This window comes from Melanotaenia boesemani, chromosome 20 (assembly GCF_017639745.1).
Source record: "Melanotaenia boesemani isolate fMelBoe1 chromosome 20, fMelBoe1.pri, whole genome shotgun sequence".
Taxonomy (NCBI): Eukaryota; Metazoa; Chordata; class Actinopteri; order Atheriniformes; family Melanotaeniidae; genus Melanotaenia; species Melanotaenia boesemani.
In genome coordinates, this window is record NC_055701.1 from 21,092,143 (window position 1) to 21,113,782 (window position 21,640).

At 37.2% G+C, this 21,640-nt stretch overlaps 1 protein-coding gene across 1 annotated transcript; it reads right to left on the minus strand.

The window, feature by feature from the left end:
* Positions 1–62: 62 nt before the first annotated feature.
* smc6 (structural maintenance of chromosomes 6) lies at positions 63–21,293 on the minus strand. Its single transcript, XM_041972424.1, has 27 exons — positions 21,180–21,293; positions 20,332–20,480; positions 20,127–20,238; positions 18,831–18,936; positions 18,566–18,702; positions 16,719–16,780; positions 16,520–16,600; positions 16,283–16,384; positions 14,665–14,784; positions 14,431–14,526; positions 14,089–14,235; positions 13,910–13,998; positions 13,656–13,826; positions 13,377–13,555; positions 10,558–10,759; positions 10,345–10,459; positions 10,091–10,251; positions 8,482–8,617; positions 8,256–8,336; positions 7,990–8,160; positions 7,737–7,874; positions 5,973–6,118; positions 5,478–5,603; positions 5,260–5,365; positions 4,865–5,017; positions 4,675–4,772; positions 63–4,494 (listed from the first exon to the last, which is right to left on the minus strand). The coding sequence occupies exons 2-27, from the start codon at positions 20,464–20,466 to the stop codon at positions 4,365–4,367; spliced, it is 3,300 nt and encodes a 1,099-aa protein (XP_041828358.1). The 5' UTR covers positions 20,467–20,480; positions 21,180–21,293; the 3' UTR covers positions 63–4,364.
* Between the last annotated feature and the right edge of the window lie 347 nt (positions 21,294–21,640).

Consider the following 21,640-nt stretch of genomic DNA (forward strand, 5'->3'; position numbering starts at 1 on the left):
GAGGAGACAAAAATACAGCGGGGTGACAAAAAGGAGGGGAACCCAACGTAAGGTGTGTTAGCCCCTATTTGCAGCTTATTCTTCCATAGACGCTCCTTCATCCATCATTACGATGGTGGTGAAGTGCTATATTGGCTTTCAGCTTGGTTGAAATAGGGTGACTCATTTTATACTCATTATACCATTCAGTAACACCTGTAGCCCAGTGTTAGGGAGTATCGTCTTCCTTAGACGGATCATTCCCATCAGAATAGAAATGTTTCATTCATTGCCTTCATTGAAAGTATCACTAGTTCACTTTTTCCCCCCTTTGTCACCCCTCTGTTTGTTCTGTGTATGTATGAATGAGAGACCTTTAAAAAAAACATTATCCACATGAAATTGAGATTTCTTCTAGGGATGTATTATACTGGTTTCAGTTTTCATAAAAGTGTCTGCAGCAGCATGACAGCTTACAGATGAAATTCAAAGAGAACAACTGTACATGCTAATAAAGGGCTGATATAAGTTGAGGATGTATGGAGCAAAGCTAAAAAGCAGTTCTTATATTTATTTTCACTTGTATTTGGCACACACAGTATTAATACAATATTTGTCAGTTAATTTTATGAACGTCATCTCATCTCGCATAAAATGTACTTCAGTGTGTAAAGGGTAAGCTGGACACCTGAGATCTTCAATACTCCAGCCTTGCATCAGGAGCCGTCATCCATCAGGAGTTGGTATATTTATTGTGGTAAATCTTTGTTAAGGACTAAAAAAAGTAGTTATACTCACAAAAAGCACTTCAAACTTCATTGTGAATAAAAAGCTTTATGTTTATCCTTAAGCCTTTTCCAGAAGCAGGATGAACATATCTGTATTCTAAGGCCTTTGGGATGAAACATCAAGCCAGGGAATTGTGGCCAAAAGAATCCGCATTTAAGATTACGTGTTACCACGCAAAGACCTAAAGAGTCATCCAGGCAGTTTCTAGTCCAAAAGCCAGTCTCTGGAATTGTCTGGTCTTAATTCAATGAACTTGGAAAAACTCATCTACACTTGTGTGACGGCAGGATTAATGCAAAAAAGTTCACTTTTTAGATCAGATTTTAGATCAACTTGGCAACTTTTCCAGAGGCATTCATGCATTTTTTTAAAAAAGATAACCAATTTCTGCACACATTACAAAGATAGGAAGAAGACACGGCCCTGATACAGTCCTGATCTGTGCCCAACAAAGATTGTGTAGAGAAAATTAAATCAGTAATGAAAAATGCAACATCATCTCTGTTGTGCTGCACATCTGTTTGCAGGAAAATGGGACAAAATTACACCAGAAACTTGAATTTTACAAGGTTATAAATGCTTTACTGTTCCAGTGTCAAGTGGAATGGGCTGCAGGCCAGAAATGCAAAAACAATATACATTTACAAACGAGGTAGATGACATAGAAAAGTCAAAGTGAACATTATAAAGACTTCATTTTTCATGTACCAACCCATTTTTTTATGATGCTGAGTTTGTAAAAGTAACATTACTCAGTGTGGCAATATCTACGCTGTCTATGCAGAAAAACATTTCCATATGTTTCTGAATTTTACATGACCTCTGTATTCAGGTCAATGTTCACGGGGTCCTTGAATTCCACTCATACAAGGAAAAAAACAACACTAAGACATGCAATAAGAAAAATCCTCAAAACAGTAATGGTTAAAAAAACTAAAGTTAGGCAACATGATCTACTGAGCCGGCAAATGTGGGAGAAAAATATGACAAAAAACAGGCCTAATGTCACACAAAATGCTTTGCTGTTGGTAATTAATTCATGTCAGTTTGTCCACAAAGTTCCAAATTACAATGTTCAGCCCAATCTTTAACCACCTTACATGACCTGCAAAAATAACTTGCATGATGTCGAAACTATGCTTAAAGACTGATTTCTCTTCAAATAAAATTCCATAACTTGTCAGACGTGTAACTCTAGTCATTAGTATAACTAAGTTAAAGAGATTAAAGCATGTTTTATAAAAGAAGCTCAAGAATGAGCAGACTAAGGTCCCCTGGGGATGTTGGAGGACGGTGTGTATGCCTGATTCTATGCACCTTTTCTTTATACTGTAGCATGCAAAAGTTTGGGCACCCATGATCAAAAGTATGGGAACCCTAGCAGATTTGAGCCTCTAGATAACAACTGAGGTCTCAGCTTAATGAGCCTATTAATGTTATAGTTTGTTCACAATCATCGTTAGTTTCATAAATACTTGTCTAACCTTGTCCCAGCAATCAGCAGCTATGGGTTCCCTCTGAGCAGTTATCTAACATTCTGAAAAAGATGATTGTTGTGGCCCACAAAGCAGCAGAAGCCTACAAGAAGATAGCAAATGTTTTCAGCTTGCCATTCCTTATGTTCATAACGTAATAAAAAAAATGTCAGTTAACAGAAACAATGTCTTATACGAATAAATAAGGATCTTTAAAGATACACTAAGGAACTTCTGCAGATTTTCTCAGTGACACACCTCCTACTGAGCACCTAATTTGGCATCCATCTTGCATCCTACCTGAACTGTAAGCTCTCTCGAGCCAGTAAAACTCAGTTTTATCTTGACTCTTATCTTATCTCTTGTTCTGTCCATTTCTCTCTTGTTAACCTCTCTTCCTCTGATAATGCCCTCTTGGGTTTCTTTGCTGAATTAGCCACAGTGTTCGTTTAAAACGGCCGGTATCTTTATATGTGCATGCTAGCGTATGACGTGCAAAACTCAGCTGAGTTTTGCTTCATGCAAAACACTAGACATCCTGGAAGAAAAGGTTGTATAATGGGGTTTTCTCAGCCTCAGGACGCTTCTGGACAGCGACGTCTCCAGAAACGCACATAATAGATGTTATTGTACTATCAAACAAGTCCAGAACGCAGAATTTACACCTAAAGTTATGAAGTGTTGTTAATACACCTCAAAATCCACATAATAATCCACAAAAAAAGAAAAAAAAAAACCTTTCAATATATTTGGGAATATGTCTGCTTTAACATTTTGCCTTTTGGAGGTCATTTCATCTTCTACTTTCTTGACTGTTATCGGTAACAGAAATTGTGACCTGGGGTACCCAAACTTTTGAATCAGAATGAAATCAAAGTGAAATTGAGGGTCACTTTTTTTAATTTGAAAAAAGTGACCCGGTTTTAAAATACATCAAGAAAATGGTGATTGTGAAGTTTGGCATGCATTGCAAACAGGACTGTCAGAGCTGATGGCGAAACAAAGAGATGGAGGCAACTAATGTACAAGCAAAACATCTAATCTACACACAGTAAGCAGACAAGACACATCAGCCAATGTAATGATAATTACTGTCAGATTATGGAGTGGAAACTAGGGAGCCAGACCTCAGAACGGGTTCATACGAGTCAGGCAAGTCTCAAAGAAAAGGAGAGAGGAGGCCAATCGTGCACCAAGCAGCTTCATGGCGAGCCTAATATACTAGCCTATGAATGATATTACTAATAAGTTACCGACATTACATATTTCATGCAAGTATTTTGTTAAAAAATACACACCAAAGCTAAGCCTCAATGTCTCTCTCTCTCTTTCTTTTGAACTCTTTGTACTACAGCCCAACAATCCTGTATAGCTACTGTGTTTTTACGGGTTTTTCTCTCTGATGTGATGAATCTTTGCATTTCACCTCGTCTGCACATCTGCATCTTGTGCACTCCCTGACATCACACACTCGCATCACCAGAACAGACTGAGGTTATGATTGTGGCAAAATGAGAAGATAGATCTGCTGTGGGAAAATGGTTTAGCAGCCTCTCAATGTGTTCAATAAGATACATTTTGGATATTGTGGAAGAGAGATTACACCACATGCATTTAGGCTTTTTGATGTTAAACCAAACTTTTCTACATTATCAAACTATTTGTGTATCGGCGTACATGCTCGCTCATGTTTATCTTTCATACACCTCAATCTATGACTGGAAACTGGCATATGTGACCTTTTTGTACATGTATACAGTTTATACAAAAGGCCCCTTGTCTCCTACAGTTAATCTAGAAAAACAAACCTCTTTTAAAAGAATTACTAGCAAAAATGTTTAAGATATTTTCCATTTGCTGAACCACACAAGTAATAATTGAATTCTAAATTCAAATAACTGAAATATTTACAAAAAAAAAAAAAAAAAAAAAAAAAAAACGGTTACACTGAATTGGATTAAAATTGCACACCAAACATCTAAATTATTACTATTTAGGTTTCATAAAAAGTTATCTACCTTTTTCAAACATCTGCACATGAATTGACTTTTTAGAGCACAACAACCCCCAAACAATTAAAATAATACTGATATACAGATTAACTGTACACACGAGTGTTCATTACGTCTTGTTGTTCTCTCTGCTGCTGTCTCCGTTCTGCATTTCCACATCTTCATCTCTTGTGCGACTCGCTTCTCTTTGTGGATTCTGAAGCTGGTGGATTTTGATGAGGTTTGTTTTGGGAAGATCCCTGAAAGCATTTGATCCATTATTAAGCATGACTGATGAAGCATCGGCCTCTCAGGGTCTTTATGAAAGCAAAACTACTAAGCAGCTAAGCAACACCCACCAGACAGTCAGTTATTGACCTTTAAAAAGGAATTTTTATAACTGCATCAAGAAATGAGAAATATCTCAACTAAGGCATCACCTGGTGTTCAACGGCGTGATGAAGATGAACTGCCGCCGGTGCTGCCGCTCTGACAGCTCTAAGAGAAGATCCAGGCAGATTCTCCGATTGTGCATGTCCTGCAAGAAAAACAAAAGAGATGTGTTTGAGTGATTTGCATTGCTCTGCTTTTGTTCTGTTTTACAAAAATTATTCTAAGTCCCAATCTCACCATGTAGACGTCAAACTCATCGAGGCATCTGAAGGGGGACTCTGTGATCTCCCACAGGGAGAGCATGAAGCACACAGTGGAGAAGGAGCGCTCGCCACCAGACAGCAACCTCATGTCACTCGCACCTTCTTTCTCCTTGCCCGGAGGCTTGACCTTTGTGCCAGAGCAGGTCTGCGTGTTACTTGTACTGACAGCTGTTTTTCATTTAAAAAAGCTTTTCAGACTTTACAGTGGTAAATATCTTAAATGCTTCAGCCACTGGGGTGAAAAGATGGATGCATTTTTAAAAAAACGTGCAAAATACCTTGATTCAAATGACTAATGGTCTCCTCAGAGAAAACAACATCATGCTAAGTAACAAACTTTCCCCAAGACAAACAGATAAGCACACATACCGAGATTGAGAGTGTTTCATTGTTGTGATCGAAAATCATGGAGCCGCAGCACTTCATCTTTATCAGGAAGTTATTAAAGTATAACTTACATCTGACAGAGAGGGACCTTCAAGAAAGACAGAAAAATATTTCACGTATTATTACAGCTGTTATAACATCAGACCTTTGCACTCCTTTGTTGTTTTTTATTTATTTAAAAAAAAAAGTAGATTATTTACCTGCGCATTATTTTGTATCTGTTCTGCCGGTCGGTTATGATTTTATCGAGACAATCGATGAACCTCCGCAGATCTCTCACCTGGTTGGTTTTCTCTCTGTAGCGAGAAAGGGCCTCGGCATATTTCCTAAAGATGTTAAGAAGAAAAAGTTGGTGTTTACATTTTTCTGACTTTATAAAGATAAATAAAGAGCAGATGATGACTTAAAAATAATAGAGATGTGATACAAAAACAGACAAAACATATTTTTAATGTATTTATTTTATTTATAAGTGATCATGTACAATTTCAAACATAAATGTTTCCATTTGATGCCTTGTACTAGAGTTAGCCTTAGGCTAATTCACATCTGCAGTCACTGGCAGGGCACAAAAAAAAAATACAAATACCATATATATCGATATACAAACACCAACCCACACAGACTCAAACAAATAAAAAATAAAAGACAGCACAGAAATTGTGATTGTTTTATGAATGGCCATGATCTCTCACCTGACCACCTGCTCAGGCTCGCCATGGCTGCTCTCGTACACTTTCAGCTTCTTCTTCAGTCGCGTGATTTCCAAGTCCATGACCCTGGTGCTGCAGGTCACATGTTGCCGTTCTGGACTGATCTCACTAGCTTTGGCCACATATTCCTGTCATCACACCATCATATCATCATATAATTTTCTTTCTTCTCTTTAACTGAACATACTAGCTATCCTGAATGCCCTTTGCAGAAGTACAACTTGGTTTATTTCAGTAAAATAACTATCAACTTACATTTTTCCCAGATGTTGGTAACAGCTAAGAGATACATGAATACAAAGAAACCTAAACAAATAAGTTCAGAAATTAAGTTATGTGTAACGAAATAGAAAGACAGTGAAAAGTATTGAACACAGTAACTGAAATTTGACCCTTTTGTAATAAAAACCTTTCTTAGTAATTCCAACTTCAAGTGCTTCCTGCAAGAAACTAGTTTTATGCATTGCTCAGGTGTGATTTTGACCCATTTTTCCACATAATGAACTCTGATCTTTAGTTTGTTCCAAAGATTTTAAACTGGATTCAAGTCCAGTGATCAGCCAGACCATTATATCAGTTTTATTTTCCTTCTCTGAAACCTTGGCTGTGTGTTTGGGATCATTATCATTATCACCCTCGTTTTATCCATCCTGCTTGATGTTTATAAAGAATGCCTTGATACATTTCTCTATGCATCCTTCTTTCAATCATATGAAGTTTACCAGCCCCACACCATGATGTTCCCACCTCCAAACACCACTGTTACATGTTTTTTTGGGGTGATGTGCAGAGCTGTTTGTCTTTCAAACATGAGGTGTATTATGGCATCCAAAGTGTTCAGTTTTGGACTCATCAAACCATACTAAATTCTCCTAATATTTGATGTTGTTCAGCAACTTTAAACAAGCTTCAACATACTTTTTCTTCTGTACTTGAGTGTTTTTTTAGTGAGTGTGCTAATTGTAGGTCTTTCTGAAGCTCTCCACAAGTGCTCCTTGGCTCTTGGACAACTCTTCTTCAATCCTCTGTCAGAAATCTTGCAAGGAACACCTGGTTTTGGACAGTTCATAGTGAAATGATGTTCTTTAAACTTCCAGATTTTGGCCCCGACAGTGTTCAGTTGTACATTCATGAGTTTAAAAAATTAATATGTTTTGAAACATAAGGGTTGCAGAGGTCTTGAGAGCGCCCTTTGCTTTTACTCATCATGCAACGTTTCTTGGTCACCTTTTTATATCAGTCGGGACTGAACCAGCTGATTTTAATTTGCATTGACAAAAGGTGGGACTGTTTTCTAATTACTGAATAATTTCAGCTTGTGTTTTGGCTTTTCATGCCTTTTTCCCTGCATCATTTCATTTAATTACACATAACTTCATTTCTGACCTCATTTCTTTGGTTTTTTTATATGTGTGGATTACTTGGGTTGTTACCAACATCTGGTGTAAATTTCTTGTGAATATCCCCATTGAAAATATAGTTACTAGAAAAATGTTGATGTGCTCAATACTTATTTTACCTGCTGTGAACAATTTGGCAGAACAACCGAAAAAGTACGCTTGTTAAATGAAAAAGCTTAATGTTCGTTCATTCATTCATTTTCTGTACCGCTTCTTAACATGTATGTCTTCGGATGGTGGGAGGAAGCCAGAGAGAACCCACACATACATGCAAACTCCACACAGAAAGCCGCTGTTCGAACCTCCTACAGCTTAATGATATCTTATGAAAAGCGGATCTTGTTACCTGTAACTCTTCTTCTTTTTCAGAAAGGTCACTTTTCATGGCTTGGATGTTATCTTCATGAGCCATCAGTTTGTTTTCTAGTAGCTTAAGGTTACGGTCATATTTCGCACACTCTGTCTCTAGTTTCAGCTGCTCGTCCTTTATATCATAAACATGAAAACATGAATGAAACAACGAAAAACATTTTGAGGTGGAGTGACAGAAGCAAGAGAGAAAATGTCAAATATTTAGCTAATTAAAGTGTTTTTTCTACCTTGAGTGGATCCATTTCCTCTGAAAGCTGATCAATCTGATCTCTAACAGACGAGTACTTGGAGTCTGACTCTTCTGACATTTCACGATGCTTGTCGAGTTCGGCCTTTGCCGCCTCAACTGTTTGTTTTTCTGCCTTGATTTTATGTTGGTTCTCCTGAGCGACCTCTTCCTGTACAGTTTGACAATTCAAACATGTTTATTTTATCCAACTTTTGGTATTTTTATCTCTGATTTTAAAAAAAGAAACAAAAACTAAAGGATCACCAGTGAAGTGATGTCGCCAGTTTGCTCTTCACAAGCAGTCTCCAGCTCAATTATTGATGCTTTAACTTTATTCACAGAGGCCTAAATGGTGTAACAAAGTGAATCATTTAATGCTTATACAAGTGACCTGCCAGTATTAGACACAGTTAACACAACCTTTGTTTCACAAAGGAGAGATTGAAAATACTGAGGAAAAAATGTAAAAACACAAGGAGTAAAGACTGACCTGTGTGCTCTTCAGGGCCATAATAGTGCTGTTCAGGCTGCTCTTCATATTCCCAATATCCTCAGTCACAGAGTTTACATGGAGTTGAAACCTGGATAGCTGAGCCTCCTGATTCAGCAGGTCTGACTCCAGCAACCTGTGACACAAACAATGATTTTTATCTCATTGGGGATTTTAAAGCATCTACACTTATGTAGAAACCAAACCTCTGCTCAGAAATCAGCTTGTTTGCAGATGATAGACTGATATTTATATTATTCATTTCTCTGCTGGTGATATCCTTCTTGTGCTGCAACACAACCCCAAAGCATGATGGCTCTACCTCTGTGCTTATCACCTTATCAAAATCTGCACCTCATTTCTTTTAATCTTTTTTTTTAGAGCCAAAGAATTTTATTTCATCTTCATCTGCCCACATCAGTTGTTTTCAAAATAAAGCAGCTCATCAACGATGTTCATTTAAAACGTACAATGCTGATGCTGAATTTTGTGGTAGGTGTGGATTTTATTTAGGGTTTTTTTTTTAATATTGACATACCGCACATTAATGAACTTAAGTAAATAAATACAAAATGTAAACGTGTGCAGATTTGGTATTTATGCTAATTTATATCTGTTGTCACTTTGCAGTTCACAGAAACTTCATAATACATAACAAGGTACAGACATAAGAAGTAAAGTGGAAACCCATTTCCACTTTAAAGTGCATAATTTAAGTGCAAAAGTTAATGGGCATATTTCAAGTACATGTGGAATAAGTGTAAGTGTTGCTGAAAAGTAGAACAATGCATCACCACAAACTGCTAATATTTCCTTGCAAACAGGATCCTCAGTATCATTCGGAAGAACCATACATAGCCACAACAACTTGACGCCTCCTCTTCATGCTGGTCACACACTGCTATGGGAGGGCATCCCGTTATTCACTCTGGGTCACTGGCACAAACAGAATGTCCAAGCTGATCCCACAAGGTGTTCAACAGGGTTGCCACTGGTTGCATAATCTCATCTCGATATCTCTCTGCATTGAGATTGTTTCTTATGACGACAAGCTTTGTTGTTCCTTTTTGAGGGAGATGCCACCCCACACCATCACACTGTTTTCACTAAAAGCTGTAAAACTATTGGTGCAGCAATCAGCATGGCATTCTCCATGTCTTCTCCACACTTTAACCCTATAATCCCAACTGACCACTGTCACAGGGTCCATGTTCACAGGTGATGCTAATCAAGTGCCAAAGAAGTAACAGATTGTCAGTACCTGGGATACTAGAAACTCAAAACAAGAGTTAATAATAAAATAAGCTGTTTGCATTGGCCAAAAAGATTTGTCAAGTTTTTAATGGGCGCAACCTACATAATCAACTCTGCTGCTCACCCCAGAAATGTTTTTCCTTATGAATGTGGTATCATTTAAAAGAAAATAACCCAGGTTTGTAACAGTATAAGATTTATTACCAAGAGGCCTTGTTACAACAAAGAAATAATCCACCAAACAGAAATTCTCTTACTTTTTTGTGTTCCAGGTTTAGTATCATTAAAAGTGCCATTTTTTTGTAGCTCATATCTTTCACGGATCTGCTGAAATGAAAAGTATTTAAGTAGTTACCTTAATTCAGTCTCAATATCCCCACTGAGGTATTTGGCCAAGCTGAAGTCAGAGGTGTAGTAACGGTTTGGAAACACCTGATCTCCTTCAGCAGTATAAGCTTCACGGCAATTTTTAGGTGGTCGGCCATGTTGCATGACCTTCCTCGCTTTGTCTTTTTCCTGACATCAAGCATCAGAACAAACAGAAGGATAGTGACAAAACAATAACTGCTATATCAAACAAGCAAAAACATGCCTGAGTGAGATACTAACTTTGATAATGAGTACTGATTCTATCCCTCGCATATCAATCAGACAGTTGATGATGACCGGGCTCGTTGCTGTGATTACATCCAGAACAGATGGGTAATCTGGATGATTTGCTTTCCTATAAAAACAGCACAGAAAGAAAGAAAAAACTAATATATAATTGAAAAGTCAGAAAATGTAAATGTGAAGGAGGGAGAAATAAAAAATGCTACTGACCGTCCATGAACTTTATAAAGTTTATCAGAGAAGGGGCTGACGATGATCTGCGGTCTGTTTCCTTTCGGATAGTAGTGAGACATCAGCTCCTGAAGGACTGCCTCGTCTTTGTAGTTGTCACAACAGAAAGCCTTCATGAAGCTCCGCAGGCAGCATTCAACAGCCACCGAAAACATGGGATCCTTTAAAGTGATGCACGCCCCTGAGAACAAACATAAACCTGCAACATTTAACTGCATATTTACAAACTGCAATAACTTTTAACTAAATGAAAAATCTTATATCACAGTGTAGTTACAAATTAAACGTGATAAAATAGTTAAATATTTTTAAACAGTATTTGTTTGAATTTGTGCAGGGTTAAAAACAAACATGTAATTCTGAGAGTACTGCAAGCTAATGATTAGCCTAGATTAACATCATGAAAGGAAAAAAGTGTCAGCAAAACGCCAAAATTAGCTATTTATATTAGGTTAATTTATTCAAATTCCAAGTTAGATTTTTTTTAACTCTAAAACAGAACTTACAGTTCCTTCCCTTTTTAAGTCTTTAAGCCGGCCAAACTAGCTGCTGATGACGTATTTACTGTAAGACATTTCTATTAATCACTTCGATTACACAATGTTAGAGGGGGGTAAAAAAAAAGCAACTCTGCTTCAACAGAATTATTTAAATAAATAAACTCATGAAACAGGCCTGGGCAAAAACTATGGTACCCCTAGAAAAGACTGAAAATAATGTGACCAAAGGCACATGTTAATCCAAAGTGTGTCCGCTAATTAGCATCACAGGTGTTTACAATCTTGTAATCAGCCAGTGGGCCTATATATAGGGCTACAGGTAGTCACTGTACTGTTTGGTGACATGGTGTGTACCACACTCAAACCAGAACCAGGACCAGAAGAAGCAAAGGAAAGAGTTGTCTTAGGAGATTAGAAAGAAAAATATAGACAAGCATGTTAAAGGTAAAGGCTATAAGACCATCTCCAAGCAGCTTGATGTTCCTGTGACTACAGTTGCACATGTTATTCAGAAATTTAAGATCCATGGGACTGTAGCCAACCTCCCTGGACGTGGCCGCAGGAGGAAAATTGATGACAAATCAAAGAGACGGATAATACGAACGGTAACAAAAGAGCCCAGAAAAACTTCTTAAGAGATTAAAGGACTTCAAGCTCAAGAAACATCAGTGTCAGATCGCACCATCCGTCGTTGTTTGAGCCAAAGTGGACTTAATGGGAGACGACCAAGGAGGACACCATTGTTGAAAACAAACCATAAAAAAGCCAAACTACATGTTGATAAGCCACAAAGCTTCTGGGAGAATGTCCTATGGACAGATGAGACAAAAATGGAACTTTTTGCCAAGGCACATCAGCTCTATGTTTACAGACAGAAAAATGAAGCATATCAAGAAAAGAACACTGTCCCTGCTGTTAAACATGGAGGAGACTCTGTTATGTTCTGAGGCTGCTTTGCTGCATCTGGCACAGGGTGCCTTGAATCTGTGCAGGTACAATTAAATCTCAAGACTATCAAGGGATTCTAGAGAGAAATGTGCTGGCCAGTGTCAGAAAGCTTGGTCTCAGTCGCAGGTCATGGGTCTCGCAACAGGACAATGACCCAAAACACAGCTAAAAACACCAAGAATGGATAAGAGGAAAACACTGGACTATTCTAAAGTGGCTTCTATGAGCCCTGACCTAAATCCTATTGAGCATCTCTGGAAGGAGCTGAAACATGCCGCCTGGAAAATGCTCCCTTCAAAACTAAGAGAACTGGAGCAGTTTGCTTATGAGGAGTGGGCCAAAATAGAAGTCTCATTGACAGTTACAGGAATTGTTTGATTGCAGTAATTGCCTCAAAAGGTTGTACAACAAAATATTAGGTTAAGGGTACCATCGTTTTTGTCCATGCCTGTTTCATGACTTTATTTTATTTTTTTTAATAATTCTGTTGAAGCATGGTTGAAAAGCAGTGTCTGACTTTCACTGGTATAGAATTTTTATCTATTACTTTTGTCAGTATCAAGTTATTTCTGTGACCATTGTGAGTTTTTCTTTCATTAACCAAAGGGTACCAACAATTTTGTCCACCTGTGTATTTCCCACAGTTCCCGTTTATGACCTATCCTATGACCCAGAAACAAAAAAACTACATTGCATAAGCATTATTACGCTTATTATCAAACACAACCTATTACCTATATTTTGCAATCACTCACATTCACTAACATAGTTAGTGCGTTATCCTGCAGGTTTAATCGCCAATAACACTTTTCATTCAGCATAACTTTACTTAAGTTTTGATTGAACAGTTTTTTCTGTTTTCTAGCTTTTGTTTCCTTTTTCTTCTATTTCTTCTTTCACTCTCCCCCTTCTTTTGTTCCCACTGGCAGGTCCAGCATTATAATCACCAAATTAAAAAATAAAGTGTATCAAGCCTCATATCCTCAAAACTTTTTTTCTTTTTTTAAGCTAATTTGTTTGGCACAACACAACAGCCACACCATCATTCCACTTGCCTTGATGCCAGACAGGACAAGGTTTAAGGGGAAAAAAAACACAAACAAAGCCCAACTTTAAACAAACTGAAAGGGCGAATTTACCACTTATTGTAATAGAGTCAAACATATTATGATAAATAGACGGATTTATCTTCCATGCTCGGATAATTGGACAAGAACATGGAAGTGAAAGGAAAGGCCTAGTCAGGCTTAAATATGAAAACGTGCCGAATCTTCTGATCTAAACTTAACACAAAACAATGTATTACTAATTTTCAACTGCAGTGCAAAAAAAAAGTCAACAACATGTTACCTATTGGTCCAACTGGTCTCTTTAGAAATCGTCCAGCAGCGTATGCCTCAGCAACTGAATTTATCAGGTCTGGTATGTTGTCTCCAAACCGCTTCAGCCTGTTTGACCGACTGGCGAGGAGCTGGTTCTTTCTCTTCATCTTGGACTCATATGAAACCTGGATGCTCCTTTCTTCCATTCTAGCAAACAAACAGAGCTTGGTGATAAAAGGTCACTGGACTGGTCAGCTAGTCTATCCAGTTAGACGCAGTATGTTTTTGGGACAACAGTTTCTTGTACCTCAGCTTGTCCTGTTCTTCCTTTCCTTTATAAAGCGCCTGGTGTTTGTTCTTGATCTCTTCATTCAGCTCTGAGCACTTATTCTCAAGCTCTGCTAGTTGCGTTTTCAGATCACATAAGGTCTTCTGCTGTTTTGCATGCTCAGTCTCTCCACCACTGCTCAGGCTCTCACTTGTTAAAAACATTTAAAATGAATGTGTGCATTTCTTGAAACATATACATGTATTTTTTTTTTTTTTTAAATGCTTTTCTACCTTGTTTTGGCCTTGTTTATTTTCTCCTGAAGGAGATTTTGCTCTTGTTCGGACTGTTTGAGCTTGTTCAGAGCTCGAAAATAAACAAGCTATGGAAAAATAAGTTAATTTATTTTAAGAAAAAAATCAAACCCACTTGATAAATTTAAGATTTGCAGACACATTTGCTAGTTTTGTACCTCCTGTTCCTTGTAAGCTTTGCCAATGCTCTTCCCTTGCTGCTTTAATTTGAGTTTGTCCTCCGTTAAAGATTCTTGTTCTTCTCTTAGACTATCAGTTCTGCTTTTGATGACCTGCAGCTTCTTCTCCAATTGTATGATCTTAGTCTGCATGGAAAAAAAAGTGAGACAAGCCAAAGCGCCTTTAAAGACAAAAGCTCGAGAAGAACATTTAGTGTAAACACCTTTCCAACACATGAAGGATGAAGAGTCCGTTTATATGGCATTAAGGGCTTGAAGTGTTCTCACATTTATAAATAGGCTTGTATTTATTTAACAGACCAGAAACATGTTGTGACTCACCTGACAGAGCCGAAGGTTGTCCTTATGTTTGCAATTATTCTCTTCTTTTTCAATGTCGTCCTCTAACTGCTGTATGATTTGCTCCTTGTCTTTGACCTAAAGTTAATAAACAGCCATGTTTTAAAAATAGTGGCCAAAGGGAATGTCAGCAAATGCATTGTTTTCAACAGAGAAGCATCATATAAAACATTACAATCTGTGCTTTTTTCCACGCTCATCTGGTTCATCTCTTACCAAACACCATGCCATTTTTTTCTTCAGATTTTCCAGAACCTCCTTCATTTCGCTGAGGGATGACAGGTTTTCATATCGCTCTTTCTTCTGTAGAAAATCCTGCTTCAGGTCCTTCAGACACTAAACAAAAAAACAGATTTTCCCTTTTACGAGACAAGACCATTTACATACAACAATATCAGCTACAAGCAAAACTTATTCACACTCACTGGTCATTTTATTGGATACACATGTATATTAAATATGGCAGCAAAGTAATGCATTTAGGCATGTAGATATGGTGTTGAAGTTCAAACCAAGCATCAAAATGGTGCAGACAGGGGATTTAAATGATTTACAAGCTGACCTGTTGGGATTTTCAAGCACAGCCATCTCTACAAAACGGTTCAAAGAGGAAATATCCAGCAGTTGTCTGGACAAAAATGCCTTGCTTATGAGGTTAGAGAAGAATAGGCAGACTGGCTGGAACTCAACAAGGCTGGAAATAATTACTGGTTACAACCAGGGTATGCAGAATAACATCTCTGAATGCATCCAACCTTGAAGCTACAGTTCAGACAAACTCACCAGAATTGGACAATAGAAGATGGAAAAACATTCCCTGGTCTAATTAGTCTCCATTCCAGCTCCACATTCAGATGGTGGGGTCAGAATTTAGTGGAAACAACATGAAAACATGGATCCATCCTGCCTTGAATTGGTGGTTAAGGCTGCTGCTGATAGTGGTGTTCTTTATGGCACACTGTGGGACCCTAAGAACCAGTTGAGCAACATTTAAATACAACAACCTACTTAAAAATTGTTGCTGATCATCTCCATCCCTTCCAGACCAGAGTGTACCATCTTCTGATGGATGCTTCCAGCAGGAAAATGCACCACGTCACAAAACTCAGATCATCTCCAACTGCTTTTTTGAACATGGCAATGAGTTCACTGGACTCCAATGGCCTCCACAGTCACCAGATCTCAATCCAGTAGAGCAGCATTAGGATGTGGTAGAACAGGAGATTCTCATCATGGATGCAGCAACTGTGTGGTGCTGTCATGTCAATATGGAGCAAAATCTCTGAGGAATGTTTCTAACACCTTGTTGTATCCATGATACCAAGAATTAAGGCAATTCTGAAGGTAAAAGGGGTCCAACCCAGTACTAGCAAGGTAGACCTAATAAAGTGGCAGGCAAGTCTATGTGTTCAATTCTATTAGACACTGAGGCAAAGTAGTTTTTTTTGTTTGGCTCCAACAAGGTTAACATCAGGGATGGCAGGCTATGAACCAAACTACTGGAACATTACATGTCTATAATGTCTGAAGGGGATGTGGCATGTTAATCTTGCACTTTCAGTTCTATTAATAGTAAATTTCTACTTTTTTACAAACATATTTAATGATCATCTGACAGAAATAATTAAATAAAATGCTAAACTGCTAATAAATAATGGTTTGATGATGCATTTGTCTTACATATCTAGTTAATTTTGGTTGTAAAAGATGCTATGAAGCAAAGACACCTCATTTTGTTAAATGCTGGTCAGCTTTCCTCTTCTCTACTCGATTCTGAAATAAATAGAAGGGTCGAGTAGAGGAATCAAGTGAGTGCAAATAGGGAGCGTTGTACCTCTTCTTGTTTCTCAACTTGCTGCCGCGTGACTTTTTCTGTGTGTTTAATGTGGATGTAATCTCTCTTCATCTGTTCAAGCAGAGTTGCTTTCATGAAGAACTGCAAGAGATAAAAGCACCAAAAAATATTTACAGGAATTTCATTTAAAAGATTTATACACAATCAGCTTCTTTCAACAAAGATGTGATCGCACAATTCAAAGCTCTTAATGAACATGTCATTATTTTATTTTACCTTATACTTGTCTGATTCATTTTTTGAGTGGAGGAACTGTTTACTCATCTCCTGGCTGAGAATGGATACCGGGTTATCCAGCTGGATTACACAAACAAACATTCTGCTGAGGCCTTGAAGAACTTATTTTGCAGTAAGCAATTCATGTCTGTAATCACCACAGATTCACTAAAACATTAAAAAGCTTAATAGTAAGTACCTGGATGTTAAAGTGGTCCAAAATAGCTGTTAATTCTTCCTTCTTGTTTGAGATAAGTTGCCCTAAAAAAGAAAATAAATAAATAATGTCTCCATTTGAGCAGCAAAAACCGATAGATTATTAGATGTTTAGTCAATTTGACTTTACCTATTTTTATTACAAAAAAATGTGGAAATGTATTTTAAACTGAATCAAAATCTTTTGTGGTTTTAGTTATACCAAAATAAATGTATTAAGTGAATATGTCAAAGAGCTGGAGTAAGTCACCAAATGTGTTGTTCACAGTTTAAGACTATTAAACAGTTCAGTTAAGAATAAATAAAAAAAAAATCATTCATGAACATTTATAATTGAATAAAAAATGTAAACAAGCATTAGCTGCATCAGCCATTCTGGCAAGTGCACAAGGTTCCTGAAATAATCAGAAACACATTCAACCTCAGTTTCATTAAAGCTGGGAGACTGTATACAATGTAAATTAAAACAGAATGCAGTGATCTGCAAATCTAATAAACCCATATTTTATTCTCAACAGAAAATTAACAACATTTCAGATGTTGAAACTGAGATATTCAATGTGTGCTTAATATCATCTTTGAGAAAACTGGGAGCGTGGATACAGCCATTCTGTCGTTAGATGCAGAAAAGGCTTTTGTCTGAGTCTTAAATTAGTCTTTTTCAGCACCTTTCCAGCTAAAACAGGAAACATGGAAAGGTTTTTTCTTGTCCCCTCAGCAAAAAATGTTGATTTATACATCAGATGCGTTGGTAATCACATAGCTTTATACGCTAATGTTGTCATTTTGTTTTGCTCCAGTCTGAAACAAATTTTACCTTCTTTACTTGATCTGTTAAAATTCTTTTTAATTCTATATTATTATTGACTGTCTTGCTAGTGATGCAGATTTATAGAGCACAAGATCCCATTAACACACGGCAGTGTTTTATTATTATTATTATTATTATTATTATTATTATTATTAAATACACTTTGTTAATTTCAAAAATAAAACTTCCTCCAGTAAAATAGTTTCCATTAAATGGACAAAAAATGGCATTAACTATGACTGGTTGGATAAATGATCTGAAAATGTCAATTTTACCTTGTCTCTCTTTCATCCATCCTTCTTGCTTATTCACCATCACTTTTTGCTTAACTTAAAAAAACTCTTTTTTCTCCCTGTAATATTTACAAAATCTTGAGTGGTATTATCTGCCAGCCCAAATTAGAGTGGGAAATCTTTTTTATATTATACAATGTAGATGGTTGGATCTTCAAAGTTTTTCTTACAGCGGTTTCGCTATTTTTAGCCGCAGCATGTCCCAGATTGAAGAACCTCTGCCCACCTTTATGTCTGAGAGGCTCTGCCTCTCTGAAATGCTCCTTTTATACCCAGACATGTTACTGATCTGTTGGCAGTTGGTCCTAATTATTTGCCAAATGCTCATCCAGTTGTTTTTATTCTGTTCCAATTACTTTTCCAACCTTTTCTTGCCATCATATTTAAAATGAGCTAATATTTTCCATGAAATGGAAAAATGTCTCAGTTTCAACATCTGATTTGTTCCATTAGGAATAAAATAAGAGTTCGTGAGATTTGCAAATCATTATATTCTGTTTAATGACATTTTACATACTACCCCACCTTTTTTAGAACTGGGAGTGTACAAAAAAAAACATTCTAACTTTGCCAAGTTTAAAGGGGAAATTCTTGCCATTTAAACAGATTTAGGAGACGACAGTCTGACTGAGGAGCTTCGTCTACAATCATAAGTGTGTTTGCTCAGCTTAAGTTTAGGGACAGTTTTATAACGAGGTGAAATGCTCTGGATCTGTGGAAAGTCACCTGATTTGCTCTTCAGCTTGTAAGTCCGACATCCATCACCTAAGATGCGTTGCTCAACGGAGATGCAGTCGCCATAAACATCGTGTTTGTATGCATCTGCTCCTCTGTTTCTGAGCATCACGGTTATATCTGCAGTACTAAGCAGCAGAATAAACCATCATAGCATTCAACCGGTGAAAAAAAATCACTGTTCCTAAAGATAATATACACACCATTTGTTACTGATCAGTCCTGATCAGGTAGAATATCTTGATATCTGACTTACTTTTCACCAGTTTTCACAAAGTCCTTCAGTGACACCCCTCTGTTCGTGACAGTGGCCTTTCCACCAAGGCCTACAATCAAAGCAGTCAGGATGGCACTTTTCCCACCTGAGAATTTTAAAAAAAGACAAGGCTGGGGATTAAATCTCTGCATGCAAAGCATATTGCAAACATGAACTAATCCAGTGTTAAAGTTAGAACTAAACTGCATGCAAATGATCCAAAGTTGCTCATGTGCAGAACAACAGTCAGTGGTTGGTTAACATATGAGAGAAACATAATACAAAGGCGTTGCAATGATATGATCTGTCATAATGCATCCTGATAAACCACAATTTTTATGTAAACTGCCCACAGATACTCCTCTGTCTATTGTGTTAAATAAAACTGTCACCTCTTCCAAATTTGTATGAATAGGTTAAATTCAAGATGATGTTTCCTCAAAGTCAATGACCTGCAGACACAGTTTGGTAAAGTAATATTCTCTGAATATTATTTTCCTCCCCAATGCACTTTTTTTAAAACCTACTGTGGTCATTGTATTACCTTTAAAAGATCATATAAAACATTAGGTTAATGATAATTAATAACAAAGAACATTATAACCAATTTACAGTTTTCACCATTTTACTTTAGGATATGTAGGCAGATTGAATAAATATTTTTAAGGCTTTTAAGTTTTGTTTTCACCTTTTTTCTTAACTTATAATCTTTTTAAGGAGATTTGTGTCTTCATTGTAAGTGTACTTTAATTTTCTGTTGGGTAAGATATATAAACTTTGCTCAAAAAGTAAGAAAATATGTGTTTAGTTGATTATTTCTTCCTTCTAATAATACCAAATGGTGCTGTAATTTTTATGGTTGGAAAGACTAATTAGTCACCTTAATAATGAGGTATAATGCATAAGAATAGTGCTTCTGTGGAATGAGCAACACAGTTAAAAGTTTGAGTAATGGCCCCCAAAATGTACCATAATCTCCTGCAACTGATTTTACTCATTTTGAGCTTTGAGTGCCGGCAGGTGTGTGTCACAATTAAAAAGTTTTAATTTTACCTTTTCATTTGTCTGTCTCTTTCTTTCCGTCTATATCAGTAACATACCAGGACCATGATTTTTATATATGAATTATTTTTATGTGATGAGCTGACATATAAATGTTACAATATTAAGTTACAGTCACTCAAATGAAATTTCTAATGACATAATGTGGATCTTCACGACACCCAAATGTCTCAAGATGTGTTTCACACACAAGTAAACATCAGATCACGTAACACAGTCAGATTCAAGTCTTACTTCCATTGTTCCCAACAATGAAATTGACATTGGGCCCAAACTGGAATGGACCCAGAGAGTGGTGACACATGAAATTCCTCAGAGTGATGCTTTCAATGAGGCCAATGTCTCCCTGTAACATAAAGGTAGAGAATAGAAACTCAACCCTCCGACAGCAAAGATGCAGAACATGATTTGAAGTTTGTGAAAAGAAAAAAATGCTTACTGTAATGGAGTTGGTGAAGCCCATAAACACTGGAAGATTTGCAACATCTGCCACATTTTCAGCACTCACAGCTGTCAATTTACAACTCTTCAGAGTAGCCGCATCACTGATCACTTTGCCTTTCCTCTTACTCATTTTGAAAGTAGTCACTGAAAACAGAATCAACAAGATATAAAGAGCAGTAATAAATAGACAATGTGGTGTTTCTCTTCTCAGTTAGGCTACAAGATATACTTGTGTGCGTGCAAAACTGTTTGTGAGCTGTTTTTCTTCAGTGTAACTTGCTTGAGATTTAATTCTATCTTTTTGTCATTAACGTTTTCCATTGATACTAAACAATCTCTTCCTGTTCTTCCATTAAAGCTCAGAGTAACTCCTGTAACTAGTCTCACTGCTAGTTTGAAAACTGAGCATTTCTATTTGAGGGGAAGATTCAAAATTACCAATCAACTTTGCACAAAGAAAAAAAGAAAAGGTCGGGAAAAATAAGAAGAAATGTAAGCATGTTGTGTAGAAGCCAGGAAGCAACAGCCTGAGCCTGCAGGCACTGAAGCAACAAGTGTTTTAAAAAAAAAACTTATGTCAACTGCATGGCAGATGAGCTTCAAAATGACTACAAATGTGTTCTCAGGTCTGGCGCAGAACAGGCAAAGTGAAGTAAAAGAGCTTCCCTCCAACCCTGCGCCACTGAATAAACACTGGGATTAGTGACGAAATGTTTTCAAGAGATCGCACAGCCCCGTGTTTTCCTCTGAATTACAAGATACCAGGTGGCTGCACACACTCCTCCTTACTCAGTTGTTTAGTATTTTGTGGTTTCAACAAATAAAATCAACAAATACGCCTACCATTGTTTGATTGCCCGAGCGCGCAGCCATCCTCGATTTAAAGGTAAATTTTAAGAGACAAAACTCCGTTTCTATAACACTTCCTGTTCAGACAATGTGTAAAGTAAACTGAAGGAGTAACAGCTGTGGGTGTGGCCTCGCTTTCAGACGCGGAACTCTGAGGGCGCTTTCTGATTGGCTCAACGCTACCTGTGCGCATTAACGCGTGCCAAACATTTTCACATGATTTTGAAATGCAAAGTTAACGATACAAACAGAAACGTAGGGGAAACGATACAAACAGAAACGTAGGGGGAAAGAAAAAAACTGAATTAACCTCAGAATTTTAAATAAATAAATAAAGTTCTCATCCATTCTCCCACAAGCAGAAGTAGAAACAAAACAATAAGCGAAAGGTAGCCTGTAGGCCTAATTAGTTATATTGGACCTTATATAATAGGCTGTTGCTGGGGGTCATGAGG